The sequence below is a fragment of the Nicotiana sylvestris genome, chromosome 6 (genome assembly GCF_000393655.2).
Source record: "Nicotiana sylvestris chromosome 6, ASM39365v2, whole genome shotgun sequence".
Classification (NCBI taxonomy): Eukaryota; Viridiplantae; Streptophyta; class Magnoliopsida; order Solanales; family Solanaceae; genus Nicotiana; species Nicotiana sylvestris.
In genome coordinates this window covers 110,687,838-110,701,155 of record NC_091062.1, presented here as the reverse complement: position 1 = coordinate 110,701,155, position 13,318 = coordinate 110,687,838, and the positions used below count along the sequence as shown (strand labels likewise).

The 13,318-nt window shown below is 37.0% G+C and overlaps 1 protein-coding gene across 2 annotated transcripts; it reads right to left on the bottom strand.

The window, feature by feature from the left end:
- Positions 1 to 1,320: 1,320 nt before the first annotated feature.
- LOC104215111 (ABC transporter G family member 28-like) lies at positions 1,321 to 10,317 on the bottom strand. 2 transcript variants are annotated; one of them, XM_009764858.2, is made up of 14 exons: positions 9,933 to 10,317; positions 9,060 to 9,136; positions 8,543 to 8,833; positions 8,312 to 8,375; positions 8,041 to 8,187; positions 7,836 to 7,870; positions 7,050 to 7,123; positions 5,560 to 6,419; positions 4,814 to 5,110; positions 3,836 to 4,324; positions 3,362 to 3,510; positions 2,224 to 2,513; positions 2,009 to 2,139; positions 1,321 to 1,775 (listed from the first exon to the last, which is right to left on the bottom strand). In XM_009764858.2, the coding sequence occupies exons 1-14, from the start codon at positions 10,145 to 10,147 to the stop codon at positions 1,619 to 1,621; spliced, it is 3,276 nt and encodes a 1,091-aa protein (XP_009763160.1). In that variant the 5' UTR covers positions 10,148 to 10,317; the 3' UTR covers positions 1,321 to 1,618. The 2 variants fall into 2 exon arrangements, with proteins under 2 accessions (XP_009763160.1, XP_070004069.1); XM_070147968.1 differs by having other exon boundaries at positions 8,543 to 8,822.
- Positions 10,318 to 13,318: the final 3,001 nt, after the last annotated feature.

Here is a 13,318-nt window from a genome sequence, read left to right as displayed (position 1 = left end):
GAAAGAAATATTTTTTAAGAGATATCAGTAAAAATAGCACGGTATAGCCAGTTTTCGGACGGGTCATTCAAAAATAGTCAGCGTTTACGAAGTCAATAAAAAATAGCCACTATTTTGCTGCAACAGAGACCGGTCCAGCATAATATACTGGAGTTCGGTGCACCTGTGTATGAACTCCAACATATTATGCTAGATCGGTATACTTTGCTGACTCCAATATAATATACTGGAGACTGGAGCACCGGTGCTCCAAACTCCAGTATATTATACTGGACAATTATACTTGTTGGAACTCCAGTATATTATGCTGGAGTTCTAGTGTACTTATGCTGGAACTCCATCATATTATGCTGGAGTTCCAGCATACTCATCCTGGAACTCATCCTTAATATGCTGGAGTTCAAGCATACTTATGATAGAACTCCAATATAATATACTGGCGTATTTTCTGGGTTTTGAACAGTGTTTTCGCTCAGATTTATCTTTACATGAAAAGTGGCTAAATTTCGATTACTTTTGAAACTGGGCTATTTTTGAACGACTAGTTGTAAATCTGGCTATTTTTGAATTTCTCCCGAGATATCAACACACCAAATAAGAGTTCAAGTAGTAGTAAAGAGTTAAATCTTATACAAAGAGTCATTCATTGTCTTAACATTTGATTGTTTTGCCATAAATATGAGTTATTATTTTACTTCCTGACTATTTTTAGGATCCAATGACACCGGCAAGAATGGTATTAAAAAAGAAAAATAGAAGAAATGGTTAATTTTTTTATGTAGTTAATATCCAATGATTATCTATATTTACTGAGAAAGTGTAAATTTTAAGATTACTAAAATACAATCCAAATAACTTAAATATTTGACATAATTAATGTCCGCGGATGCGCGGGTACTAATACTAATGATATATAGTAGTTCAAAAATTGTCAACTAAGAAATTTGGGAAATCGATCAACTCCAGACAAGAACTTCCCAAACCCTACAAGTGGCCTGGAATTCAGGATAACGTAGTATATCACAATATTCCTTAGACCATGTCGTGTCGGTAATAATAAAATGAAAGGAGGTTTTCGGAATCTATTTGACTATTTAAAACATAGACATTTGATGCATCCGTCCATAAGTACGGCAATACAATAATACAACGTGCTAAAGTATAATAACTTTCCATTTATTTCTTCAATTAAACTCGCCAAATAAAACACACTATTTTCTTTTTTATTATTCACAGGCATTTAATTGTACCTAATGAGAGGTGAAAGATTGGAATTGATTTCCTTTGGCTCCAGAAATAACTTCCATTACCAGCAGTATATGTTTTAAAGTCGACATCTGCCATTTATGTTGAAGGGTCATAGCTAATTACAAGATTCAGGAAGCAAGGTAACTTCAGAGAAACTAAAATTCGCACATATGTACATTTACATTTCTGCCAAAATTGTTGACTTCAGTTGCCACAGACCATTTTTACTGCACTTACATTGTGGCAAGAGGATAGCCGTACGTATACAAGGTTCCTTTACACTGTGGCATTTTGTTAGTGAGTCCGCAAACGTGCATTTTTCCGTGTTTATGCTAGATTGCCAAGCAATGAACCAAGAGAGGAAGAAGACTTATTTTTTCTGGAAAGTCACCAAACAAAAGAATGCTACACAACGGCTGAGAAAGCCGACGAGGATGAGGTACAGCAAGCAAGGATACCAGTGACCAAGATCATAGTTCCTTGCCTTTAGTAAACCACATCTTGAGATCAGCCATACACCAGAGTACCTGGAAGCAGAATAAAACAAGAATAGGAACTTTACACTTGAGTGAGTTGAAGAAACATTTTTAGTGCCAAATATCAGATATAATTGATTCTGAATGCCTGATGGTTAATGCCAAGCTAATTGTAAACCTAACAGGAATTGATGATGCCGTGGCAAGATAGTTTTAAAGCATTAAAGAAATAAACCATTCCTTGACATATTATTAGATACAAAGAGAGATAGGATGCACCGGACCTTCTAGCTGTTGCAAGCAAAAATGCTTCTAAAGCCCATTTAGGAAAGCAAAAATTTCCTATTTCTGCCATAAGTGGGTCGCCGTCTTGGTTTGCAATGAGAGTCAAAACGACTGGTAACAACACTGACCACTGAAAGACAAAATTAGTTTGTAAGTATAGAATCACAGTAAAGAGTTCACATATTATATCACTATTAAAGTTCAAAACACCCACCAGTTGGGCTGGACCAGGTTCAAAGTAGATAGCCAAAGCATAAGCTATTCCCGTAACGCAGTATACGAGACAAAGCAAGACAAGGTAATTATCCCAAATAGTTGATCTTGGATTATTGAAGAAATAGAACATTGATAGATAAACTGCAGGCTTTACAATTGTATTGAAATGGTCAAGTGTATCCTTGGCCATAAAGTAAGCCAAGCTGCTCATGCCGGATGCACTCTCTCTCCAGTAGTATACTTTTTCTAGAGCAAATGACCTCAATGCTGCAATCTTGCCAAGGAGAGCTGGAAGTCAGGAATAAACATTATGTTAATTAGACCTGAGCAATGTCTTAGCACAAATGAAAAAGGCTAATTTCAGGATTGCCAGTTAAAAACTTTTCATAAAGAATGGGGAAACATCAAGCAAAACAAACTAACATACAATTATTTTTTAAAGTTTCATGGTTTTCTACCATGTAGACAAGACATACTTCCAGAGAAACAGATACCGTGATTAATCATTAATCCAAGTTCTTAATCTTAATATCCGACTTTAAAATCATTATAGTGTGAAGAAGATGCTATATTTGCTCACTGCTTGGAAGCTTCTGCTTTTCTTCTCTAACTTTTGCACTTCTACTATTACACTATCTCAGTTTCTGTCATATCTTACCTTTTCTGAGATTCAGGATGCTTTCTCTCTGTTAGTGATAATGTGGGAGTCATGTGACTAGTAATGAAGTTCAAATAATAGCAAAGAACTACTTTACTCAACTAGAAAAGAAGTTTCCAGCTTGATATGATAATTTACACAGTATGCTAATCTCCAAGAGCAGCATATATTTTATTTGCAAAAACTGTTTCAAATTGTTAGAATGAAAAAAAAAATGGAGTTATTAGTGATGAGTTAGAGATAAACTGCTAAGAGAAATCATGATCTGTGTTTTGCAAATTTCTCAAGCAGAACTCAAAATTTGATGCACCGTTCTAAAACTTGTAAAGTTCCTCTTTAACATTTCCCTCTCAAAGTTTTGGAAATAAAAGCTTACCTGTCTTAAACTTCAAAGTTAAATGTCCTTTGACCAATTGTACATGCTGAAGTAAAATAAGACAAGTGAACATATATCTGCTGTCTCAAAGTTTTAACTTACAAACTGCAATGACTGTATAAAGGTAACCCTGTGCTCCGAAGCTTTCATCACTCACTTTAGCAAGTGTTCCTAAACAGATCCCAGCAAGTAATAGTATAAGAAAATCAACCGCCTGTATCTTCGCTTCTCGTAGTCGCTGCTTGCCGAGTCTGACTAATATGCAGAATCAAATTGTTAGTCGATGCCATTCATCGAATATCACAGACAAAATTGAAATATTCATAACGCAAAAACATACTGTGCACATATTTTCCTCATAAACTGTGACTAAATATCTCACATAATATTCATAAAACTGCTTGTCTTAGCTACTATATAAATATATATAGCCTAACTGTGGGAAAGCACATTGGACAAATTCAAAATATTCGAACACAGGAATTGAAGAACAAAATAAGTGACTTGCTAGCATATATTAACAAACAAATAAAAAGAGTACTCCATAATATTAGAAATAAAGGGAGCTAGTCATACCTTCCAAGGAAATACCTATATTGGAGGAGGACACCAGGTGTTTTCCGATTCGACAAGTCCGCTGAGGCCAAAAGTTTGTGCTGTATATGGTCCTTCTTCTGTTCAACATTGGATTTGACATCCGACCACAGCTCTCCTGCAAAAGATAGATCAGGACCAGCCGCTGCAGAACTTCCTCCATGTGCTGAATTATCCCCAGCCAAAGAAGCTGCTGATCCCGAAGAAGCTAGCATGTCTGGTGGTACTGGGTAACCATTATGAAGCATCCATCTAAGAGGAAGATCTTTATAGGTTACTCCTATACTTGCCGGGAGTTTATAAATTCCCTCTAAAATATCAATGAAGTGATCTGGAGGATTAACACGATCCGGGACATTGATCCCAAGTCCTACAAAGTACTCTTCAACTTTGGATACTGGTCCATGGTACGCTGTAAGGCCACCTTTCGCTAGAAGTATCAAATCGTCAAACATCCTGAACAAAGTATAACTGGAACAAGAGATTTTCTGTCACTTAGTGTGAGGAGAATACAATTTGGCTAACACGTGTATAATTAGATACAGAACAGGACAACTAATCTAATAAATCAATTAGGGCAATCAGCAATTAACAAAGAACTATCCGTTACGAAATTACTTTTGCAAACAAAAAGCAACGAAGATATTAAATATGAATGTGCAATTAAGGAATGACTTTGTGAGGAAATGTGTTATGCTCTTACTTCTTCTAGCTCTCTAGAAACAGGACTAATAAAGAAGTGCTTTAAGATGAGACCCAACGTCAGAATGTTGCTCCACAACGTAGGAACGGAGAGCAAAATTCCTTTTGGTATGACTGCTGGAAACTATTCATGACCATGCCTCATGTTTCCAGAGCAAGTATTTCGGTTGTTATATTGGAAGATATTCCCAATACATAGTACAATTGGCATTTTGATTGGAAGACCGAAGAGAAGAAAAGTATGACTGCAAACATTACCTTGGCTGGTGAACCACCATGCATATATTCACTCCTTCAAGAGCTTCACGACGAAGTGCTCTAAGCAATAACTGAGAAGAAGAGCTATCCAGACCAGAAGTTGGTTCATCTAAAATTAACAAAGAAGGTTCTATAACCATCTCGAGCCCAACATTTACTCGCTTCCTCTGGCCCCCAGAGATGCCTCGCTTCTCCACTGTCCCCACAAGAGAATCTCTCACCTGTTGCAATCCCAGGGACTCTATGACTCTTTCAACTACTAAAACTTTTTCTGGTTTTGGCAAATCAGCAGCCAATCTGGAAGAACAATTCAACATTGATGAGCAGATGAGAATCAATTGCAAAGCTAGTAGTGGCAAACTAGAATGCTAACTGTAACAAACAGAAATAAGAAGCAAGGGTAACTTTTTTCCTGATAGGAGTAATAAAAACAGGTCCTAATTTTTGAAAACAACAAATTACTGGACTCTATAGCCTTTGAAGTAGCAGTCTCATGGTAGAAGGGAACTTATGAAGACAAATGCACATAGAAAGAATTGAACTTTGGTAACTTGCAAGCATATTTGTCAGAACATGTGGACAACAAACTCAAAACTCTAAACAAACCCTCTGAGAAGTCAAAGATTGACTATTCTACTTGAAATCGAGGACAACTTTAAGTTCAGAAATTACAGCGACTTGGAAGATATTGAGTCAAGCAATAACTTAACTATAGGTAGAATAGTAACAAATCTATTGTAGCATACCTGCACCGAGCACTAAACCAAAGATTCTCCTCCACTGTCAAATTTCCATGTACTATATCATCTTGAGGAACGTAGCCAATAATTTTCTTGTATGACTGAATAGAGTCAGACTTTCCATTTATGAGAACCGAACCAGTTGTAGTACACCCTGCAGCTTTTCCAGTCAATGCAGAAAGAAATGTTGTCTTTCCAGCCCCAGATGGACCCATAACAGCAGAAACGCGACCAGGCGATAATCTCCCTGTTACACACCTCAATAGATGCTTGTTTTTTCCCTTCAAAGTTAGTGTCAAATCTTGGAAGAAGACCTCAATAGGAGGTCTGGGCCTTATCTCAAACTCACTTGCCATGTTGATTACTCCAGAAAAGGTCATATCTTTGTTCTGCTCCTGCAGAGCTTTTTCTTTCTCAATTTGCCCATATGCGTATCTAAAAATTTGAGTCCTTGAATGCAATTGTTTACCCTTGTTCTTTTTAAAATTTTTATCCCCAGTCTCAATGTTGGAACCTTCACTATCAGGGTTCTCTGCAGATTCATTGATCATCTTCTTGAGGTTGTTTTGCTTCTTTGCTTTTGCCTGAGACATACCTGGGGGCAAGGGCAAGCCAGAATCTTTACCAGGTTTACTTTGATCACTATCTTTCTGCAGGTCCTGCCTTGTCGACTTTCTACGGGAGAATGTCTTTGACAATTGAGAACCCATGTTAGCAAGGTTAGATTTCCATCTGTTTTGTGCCTGAGCACTTTCCCTTGCACTTCTTGCACCGGCTTCTCTGGACTTGGCTTGTTTTCTTTCTCTGCTGCTCAGAACTTGGTCAGAACAGTTGTATATAATGAGAAGTATAAGCATGATTCCACCCTATCGAAAACGAAAAAACCAGCTGAGAAATTCTTGTGTACAATCTGAATCTTAAGTATGTGCATCTTTTATGGTGGAAAAATGACTTGAAGAGAAACACCATATACATTAGAAATCCAATATCTCTACAGCATGAAAAGGTATACAGCATTTCTTTTTTCAGATAGAAGGAGAACCTGTAAAACAATTACTTAAAAGAGCATTTCATAGTTCCGTTAACACAAACATCCAAATTACCAGGCCCAAACAACTCTATATTCACATGGTACAGTTGATATAGTCTGAATGTGTCAGTGTTATAATGAAATATGTACCAATTTATGTTTTCACAGTCGATGACTAATAGATCAAAATGAACAAGCTTTCTAGAGATCAAGAATCCTCTGATGAATCACCAAGCAACTAAAAGGGCAAATATTGACTCTGTTAAAAGTCAAGATATTAGAATATTAAATATATATATCTAGGTTAATAGTATAGAATATTCATTCAGATTATGTAATAGTTAGAAACCTCGGTATGACACAGAGACATGCAATGCTAACCAACTCAAGAGCTTTATTTCCATAAGCACAACAATAAAATGGATAGTCATTCACTGGATAACTTAAGAATAAGATGATGACTTACAAAAAACATTATACCATAAGCAGTGATATTTTGGTTTGCTGCCTGACGTTCACAAGTTGCAAATGTATAGCAGCCTGCATGAACATACATCACTGTTACTCATTTGTGATCATTTGTCATGTTCAAGTCCCAAAATGTTTCACGAATTGTCAATTGAGAAGAACATGCAAAGAGTTCTTACTTAATATACATCCATTTTGTCGTCGCAAAAACATGTGGTATTGACTTGAAGTTACAAGACTACGTGATTCAAAGCAAGACAACAAGAATGTAGTCTGGCCTCACGACAGCACAAGGAACTCAAATAAAACATCCTCTTAGGAGAAAGAATTCAAAGCCAATTGTTACAGTGTGCGAAGTAGATCAATTATTTTCACATCCTGACATATCCTGGACCTTTCCAGCCATTATTATTATATTTTCAAATTTATTTGATCTTCAACGGTAGATAGCAGCTCAAGGAAAGACAATTATTGAGATGGCAACATGTCGAATTTGGATCTGAGTACCCAAGTATTTCTCTAACTCTATGTTACCTGGAGCTACAAGCTGCACACTCCCCAATAATATCAGTATGTTTTTGTTTCTTCTTCCTTTTTTTTTCTCCCAGAAATATGTTATGTAATGAGACAACAAATGAAAAAAGATTTGATGAGTGGTTTTTAACCAGTACTAATGTCTAGAAGCATCAAACTTGATTCATTTTCTGTCATTCGTATATAAAATAAGCAAAAATAGTTAGAAATACTGAAATATAGCTGACTGTTATTGAAGAGATAGACTTACTTGTCTGTACTGTTGAACCAGCTCTGCAGTAATGTCTGAAAAATGCACAAATTAGCTGTAGGTGAGTAAATGGGGTTAAGCATGAGCTTATGAACATGAGCAAAAAGATGCAACAGAATACATTATGTCATCTACTGGCTAAACTTGCTGGGGAAAAAAAGAGAAAGCATACATGAGCTACTTTATTTGGAAGAAAAATAAATACCCTTTATTGCAAGGATTCTTCTGGGTGGTAGTTGGACAGTAAAATCCTGCCGAACAAAAAAGTTCAGTAGCACTTATAAAATCAGCCCACACATCTGCTCCACCACAGGTATGATTGGTCTCTCCAGGAGGAAGTTGATATTGGTAGCTGCGTATTTTCAGGAAGGCAATATAATCAGGTCAAGAAAGTGAATGTGTGCGTGTGTGTATGTGTATGTGTAAGTAAAAAGAATAATAGTACTAACAACTCCAGACGGAAATATGAAACTTACGGATCACATATACCAGTGGTCGTGTTGAGTTTTGCAAGAGGGCAATAAGCACCCATCGGACAGGCTTCAAGGGAAGAAAAGGAAGACAAACGAACAAGAGGGAAAGAACAGAATTATCAGAAAGAGATATACTAAATTTCACAGCTTCTGATTAATTGTTATAGCAAACAAATTCAGAAATCAGCCCAAGAAGCTGGCAGTCATTTCTAACTTGGAAAATCCAATACTTACGGATCATGCAGGTGAGACCATGAGGACAGAAGAAGCCCTCACAACAAGATTGACATTCTAGAGTTCTAGCTGGCATCTCCTTGTCGTTTTCAAAGTCAACCTTAACGTCTTTTCCAACACTACAAGCCCATCCTGGCTCACATCCAGTTATCCATGATGACAGATTACAATTCTTGTTAGGTTTCAGGTAATTGGAACTTCTTGCTGCGCCACTTTCATCCGCTACTTCCAGTAAACTAGTCGAGTAGAACTTTATTTCTGCTGCCGTACACAACCGCTGCTGAACATCCCCTACCACGCAACCAAACACATTGTGAATATCAAGAATGAAAGGAGCTTCACATATTGATGATTAATCACAAGAAAAGTGAATCTATTATACTCAAATGTACTTGGTCAGAAACTATAATACTATATTTTAACATCATTCTGCAAGATTGTAATTGTAATCCATATTATGAACTAGACAAGTGGATCTCAAACTAGAAAAGATGAGAATTTATCCAGCACTTGGTACCTTTTGTCGTTCTAAGACATGCTGCCAAAAAATCTGAGTTTTCGGAGAAATTGAAAGCAGCATCAAACTCTTCATCTCTGTAACAATCAAAATTTATCAGCCGAAACCAAACTGTAACCTTCCGTAGACTTGAATCATCAACGCCGAATATATATCATCACAAAAATGAAACAAATTAGGAGAAGAAAAATAATTCCATTCCCCTATATATACCACAAGATTATTGGCAGAATCTTTGAAAACCGACTTCATGATTAATGCTGCTAATTTCACCAAATCTTTACTCATTGACTTATGTTGCTCCACATTTAATACTTAACAGAGAAGTAGAAGAATCTGCTCTTTCTAAAGTAGGAAACAAACAGATTTCTTAGGCAAGTGAGCTTTTACGACATACTACTACATATGCATCACAGCTTCCCAGTGTTATTATTTCTTCTAGTATGATTAAAAAAGTTGGAAAAAAATGGTGTCCTATTCAACAAGAATAAATATTGAGAATTCATATAGCCAAACACAACTAATTTGGGCATTGAGGTTATGCGCGGGTCTGGCAAAGGGCCGGTGACCACAAGGGTGTATTGTATCTTACCCTACATTTATGCAAGAGGTTGTTTCTACGGCTCGAACCCGTGACCTCCTGGTCACATGGCAGTAACTTTGCCAGTGATGCCAAGGCTCCCTTTACGCCGAGGTAGAACGTGAAAAATTGAATTTGAAAAATTCAACTTATAAGACATTGGAACAATTATAAAATTACAATGGCGTAACTTCTGTAACATAGCAAATTTAACAGAGAATTATAATTTTACATGTTCCACGTTCTTATGCACGTACAAAAACTCACGTTCATTCAATATAATAATGACTTACACATCTTCAATGCAAAAATCCAATTGGCCTTTAAGTTTTTGGGTCATAATGGCGCCCATATCCTTGACACGCGTAGCGAGAACACTCTTCAGTAGCTGAATTCCCATGGTGTTATTGGTATTTGCCTGCTGTCCAACTGCAGAATTCGCCATGGTAAGCAAAATCGCCAAAAATAAAATTACATTTTTGTGGTTCCCTTGTTTTAGTCTGCACATTTTTCATCAATATTAGAGAATGATTCTATTGGCGATTTTGGGAAATTTGTATGTGATTTTTCGAAGAACCAAAAAGTGGGAAGAATGTGAGAGTTCAGTTTTGTCGGGGAAAAGAAATGGCGGGGAGGTGATGTAGCAAAGCAGAGAGACGAAACACGCTAAAGGGGAAACTGTATTAGAGTTCGAATTTTGCGGCTACCTGTCTTAAAATTGTGAACAATTCTTAAAATATAGGATCTTTTATTATTATTTGGTGGTCATTATTTTAATATTTCAATTGCTATATGAATTTTAAAAAATAGAATATGTACGTAACATGTACACTTTCCATTTCAATTTACGTGAACTTATTTATTTATTTTTAGTTCGTATAAAAAAGAATTGTCTATTGTTATATTTGGAAATAATTTACTTTTATTCAATGATTTATAGCCACACAAAATATGTGCTTCATTTTATACCATAAGCTCAAAAATATTCTTTTATTTCTTAAACTCTCTGTCCAATCAAATGTTCTCAAAAATTGTAACAGAGGGAGTATTAAGTAAATTTTATATACCCTCCCCCAATATACTGCAAGAACGAAAATTTTCTTCAGTGTTCTTATTTTGGAGTACAAGTTGATTTGTTCAGCTATCAATGTAAATTTAAAAGTTCCTTTTTTACAAAAATTTCATTTGAAGTTTTAGTTTCTCACCCTCTTTTTATTTGCTTATTCATTTACAAAAAAATAGTTTAGTGTTTTTTAAATAGTGAGTGACGCTGAATGATCATTCATAAAATTATTTTAATATAGTAGTAATAGATTGTATATGGTCATTTTGTACAACTGACTGAAATCGAGAAGGAAGATCAATGCTCGACCTCGGTTATGCCAGAACGAGGTACGGAGATGGATTGCTAAGCTCGTGGATCAATGGCCGATCGAGATCGAGGCCAGTCGTGATCGAGAACGAAGCGAAAAAGAGATCGAGCAAGATCGAAGGAGGCCTGCTACGACGGATAACAGAAAGCCGAGATATCCGTGATCGGGCGAGGATCGTGGCGGAAATCTCGGCACATATCGAGTCAGGATTGAATGTTTCGCCTATCATGGGATTTACTTCTGTAATTAAAATTGTACCATAAATAGGATTCCTCTATTATATAAAGAGGGACCTAATCATTTTGTAATCATCTTACATTCACGCATAACAAAGCAATATGTCAAATTTTCTCTTGTAAGCTCTGTTATTCTAGTTCATACTTTTCAATAGCATACTCATTGGGTTCGAGGGCAGTCTAGCTCGAGGGTCGTAGTTGTTCATCACTATGAGCACGTGATTTTTGCTTCACGGAAATTACTCCAAAAGAAATCGAAAAAGAAATAAAGCAAGCTACCTTCGGGTACAACTTTGAGGATTTGTGTGACATTTTTTGAAAATTGTTTTGTCCGTAAATGCTCGCCTTGCTATAGTTAGAAAAAAAATACATGTTTCGTGCATTCAGGAAAAGTGGTACATTTAGGAATTTATTAACCGCTATTCGATTTTTAAGAGCGAAAATCACAAAAATACGCATTTCTATTCTAGTGTCGTGGTGGTTTCATTAAATGTTTTAATTGTTACTAAGTGATAATTAATAGTTGTGTAGTCTAATTTTGGTTCTCTTTATTTTATTTTTGAGAATTTTTGTTTAATTATAAGAGAGGAAAAACACCGGATTTGAGCCAAAAATTGAGCTGAAAATCAGGCCCAAATAGCACCAAAATCGGCCCAAGTCAGTCAGCCCAGAAGACCCGTCTCCCACGCCATCAAACGACGTAGTCTGATACTAGAACTACGTCGCTTCGATGACAGTCGATCCCAGCCGTCCATCTAGCCCTCATCCAACGGATGCAATCAGTACCCATATCCAAAAGCCAAACCCGACCCAGAGATTGACCCACCGTCTCGTTAATTGAACCAATCCGAACCATTGATCCTGATTGATCCAACGGCTAGGATTCGACCTTTGGCCCGGTATATAAATGATCCCAACGAACCCCGCCCCTATCCAAACACCCCCCCTGGTTTCATCGTCTCTCTTAGAGACGATCCCAAACACCCCCCAAACCCTAGCAGCTGCCATAGCTCCCCTTCAACGTAAACCCGGCGGCAACAACGCCACCGGTCACCATAGCTACACCACTGAACCTATAAACCACCCTGAACACGAATCCCTGGTCACTTAACTTCGAATCATCTCCAGGGTTCTCGAATCTTCGATCAAAGATTCGAGCTAAAACCCTAAATCACCTAATGAGTCCCAAATTCACACCAGCCACTCCCCTGACATCCCTCATACCCTAATCAACGTTGGTTTCGTTCGAATCTAGGTAGAACTCTTCGAACCCCAAATCTGAGCTCAAGAACCCTAAAAATCGAATCCATGGGGGTCCGTCCAAATCAACAACAGATTGGGGTCTAATAGACCTTAATCGAGGTGTTCTCAGTCGGGAACACTTCGATTAAAGTCCATTCGATCTCAAAGAAGTCCAGTCCGGTTCAGGCCTGGGTCGTTTTTGATGCTTAAGCTTCCGAGGTAATTTTCTTTTCTTTCCTTCTATTAAGTGTCAAGTGTATGTTATGAGATATCCATCCGCTTCGACTAATGTCGTCGAATAGTTAAGTTTCGTAAGCTCCCTGCTAAATGTCCCGAATATTGAAATAATTTGGTGACCTGTTTAGTCTATGTTGTTTGTCGATTGTTTGTTACATGTAATAGTTTGTATAGTCGATTTGAGTAACGTCGTCGAATAATTAAGTTTCATAAGTTCCATGTTCTGTCCGAAAACACATGAATCACCTGTGTGTTCTGTTTTAGCCTGCTTTTGTTGTCGACTGATTAGTATACGTTGTAACTCGCAAAGTCGATTCGATACATATTGTCGTTTGTTTTTTTTTACAGTCTTGAAAGGCAACAACTTGATTCACACCATCTGATTAGCACCCCTGTTGGATTAAATTCGAGCCATTGGTTAAGCCTAAACTAAGAATTAAACATAGCTGTAATACCCTGAGTATTTAACCAGAAATCAGTCTTAAGGTGCAAACTTATATAGGCTGTGACTCTAACTTCTGAGTTTAGGGTTAGACAGTAATAACAGTGGATTAAAAGGGTAAGTTTGGTAAGTCTAAATAGGGTCTCAAC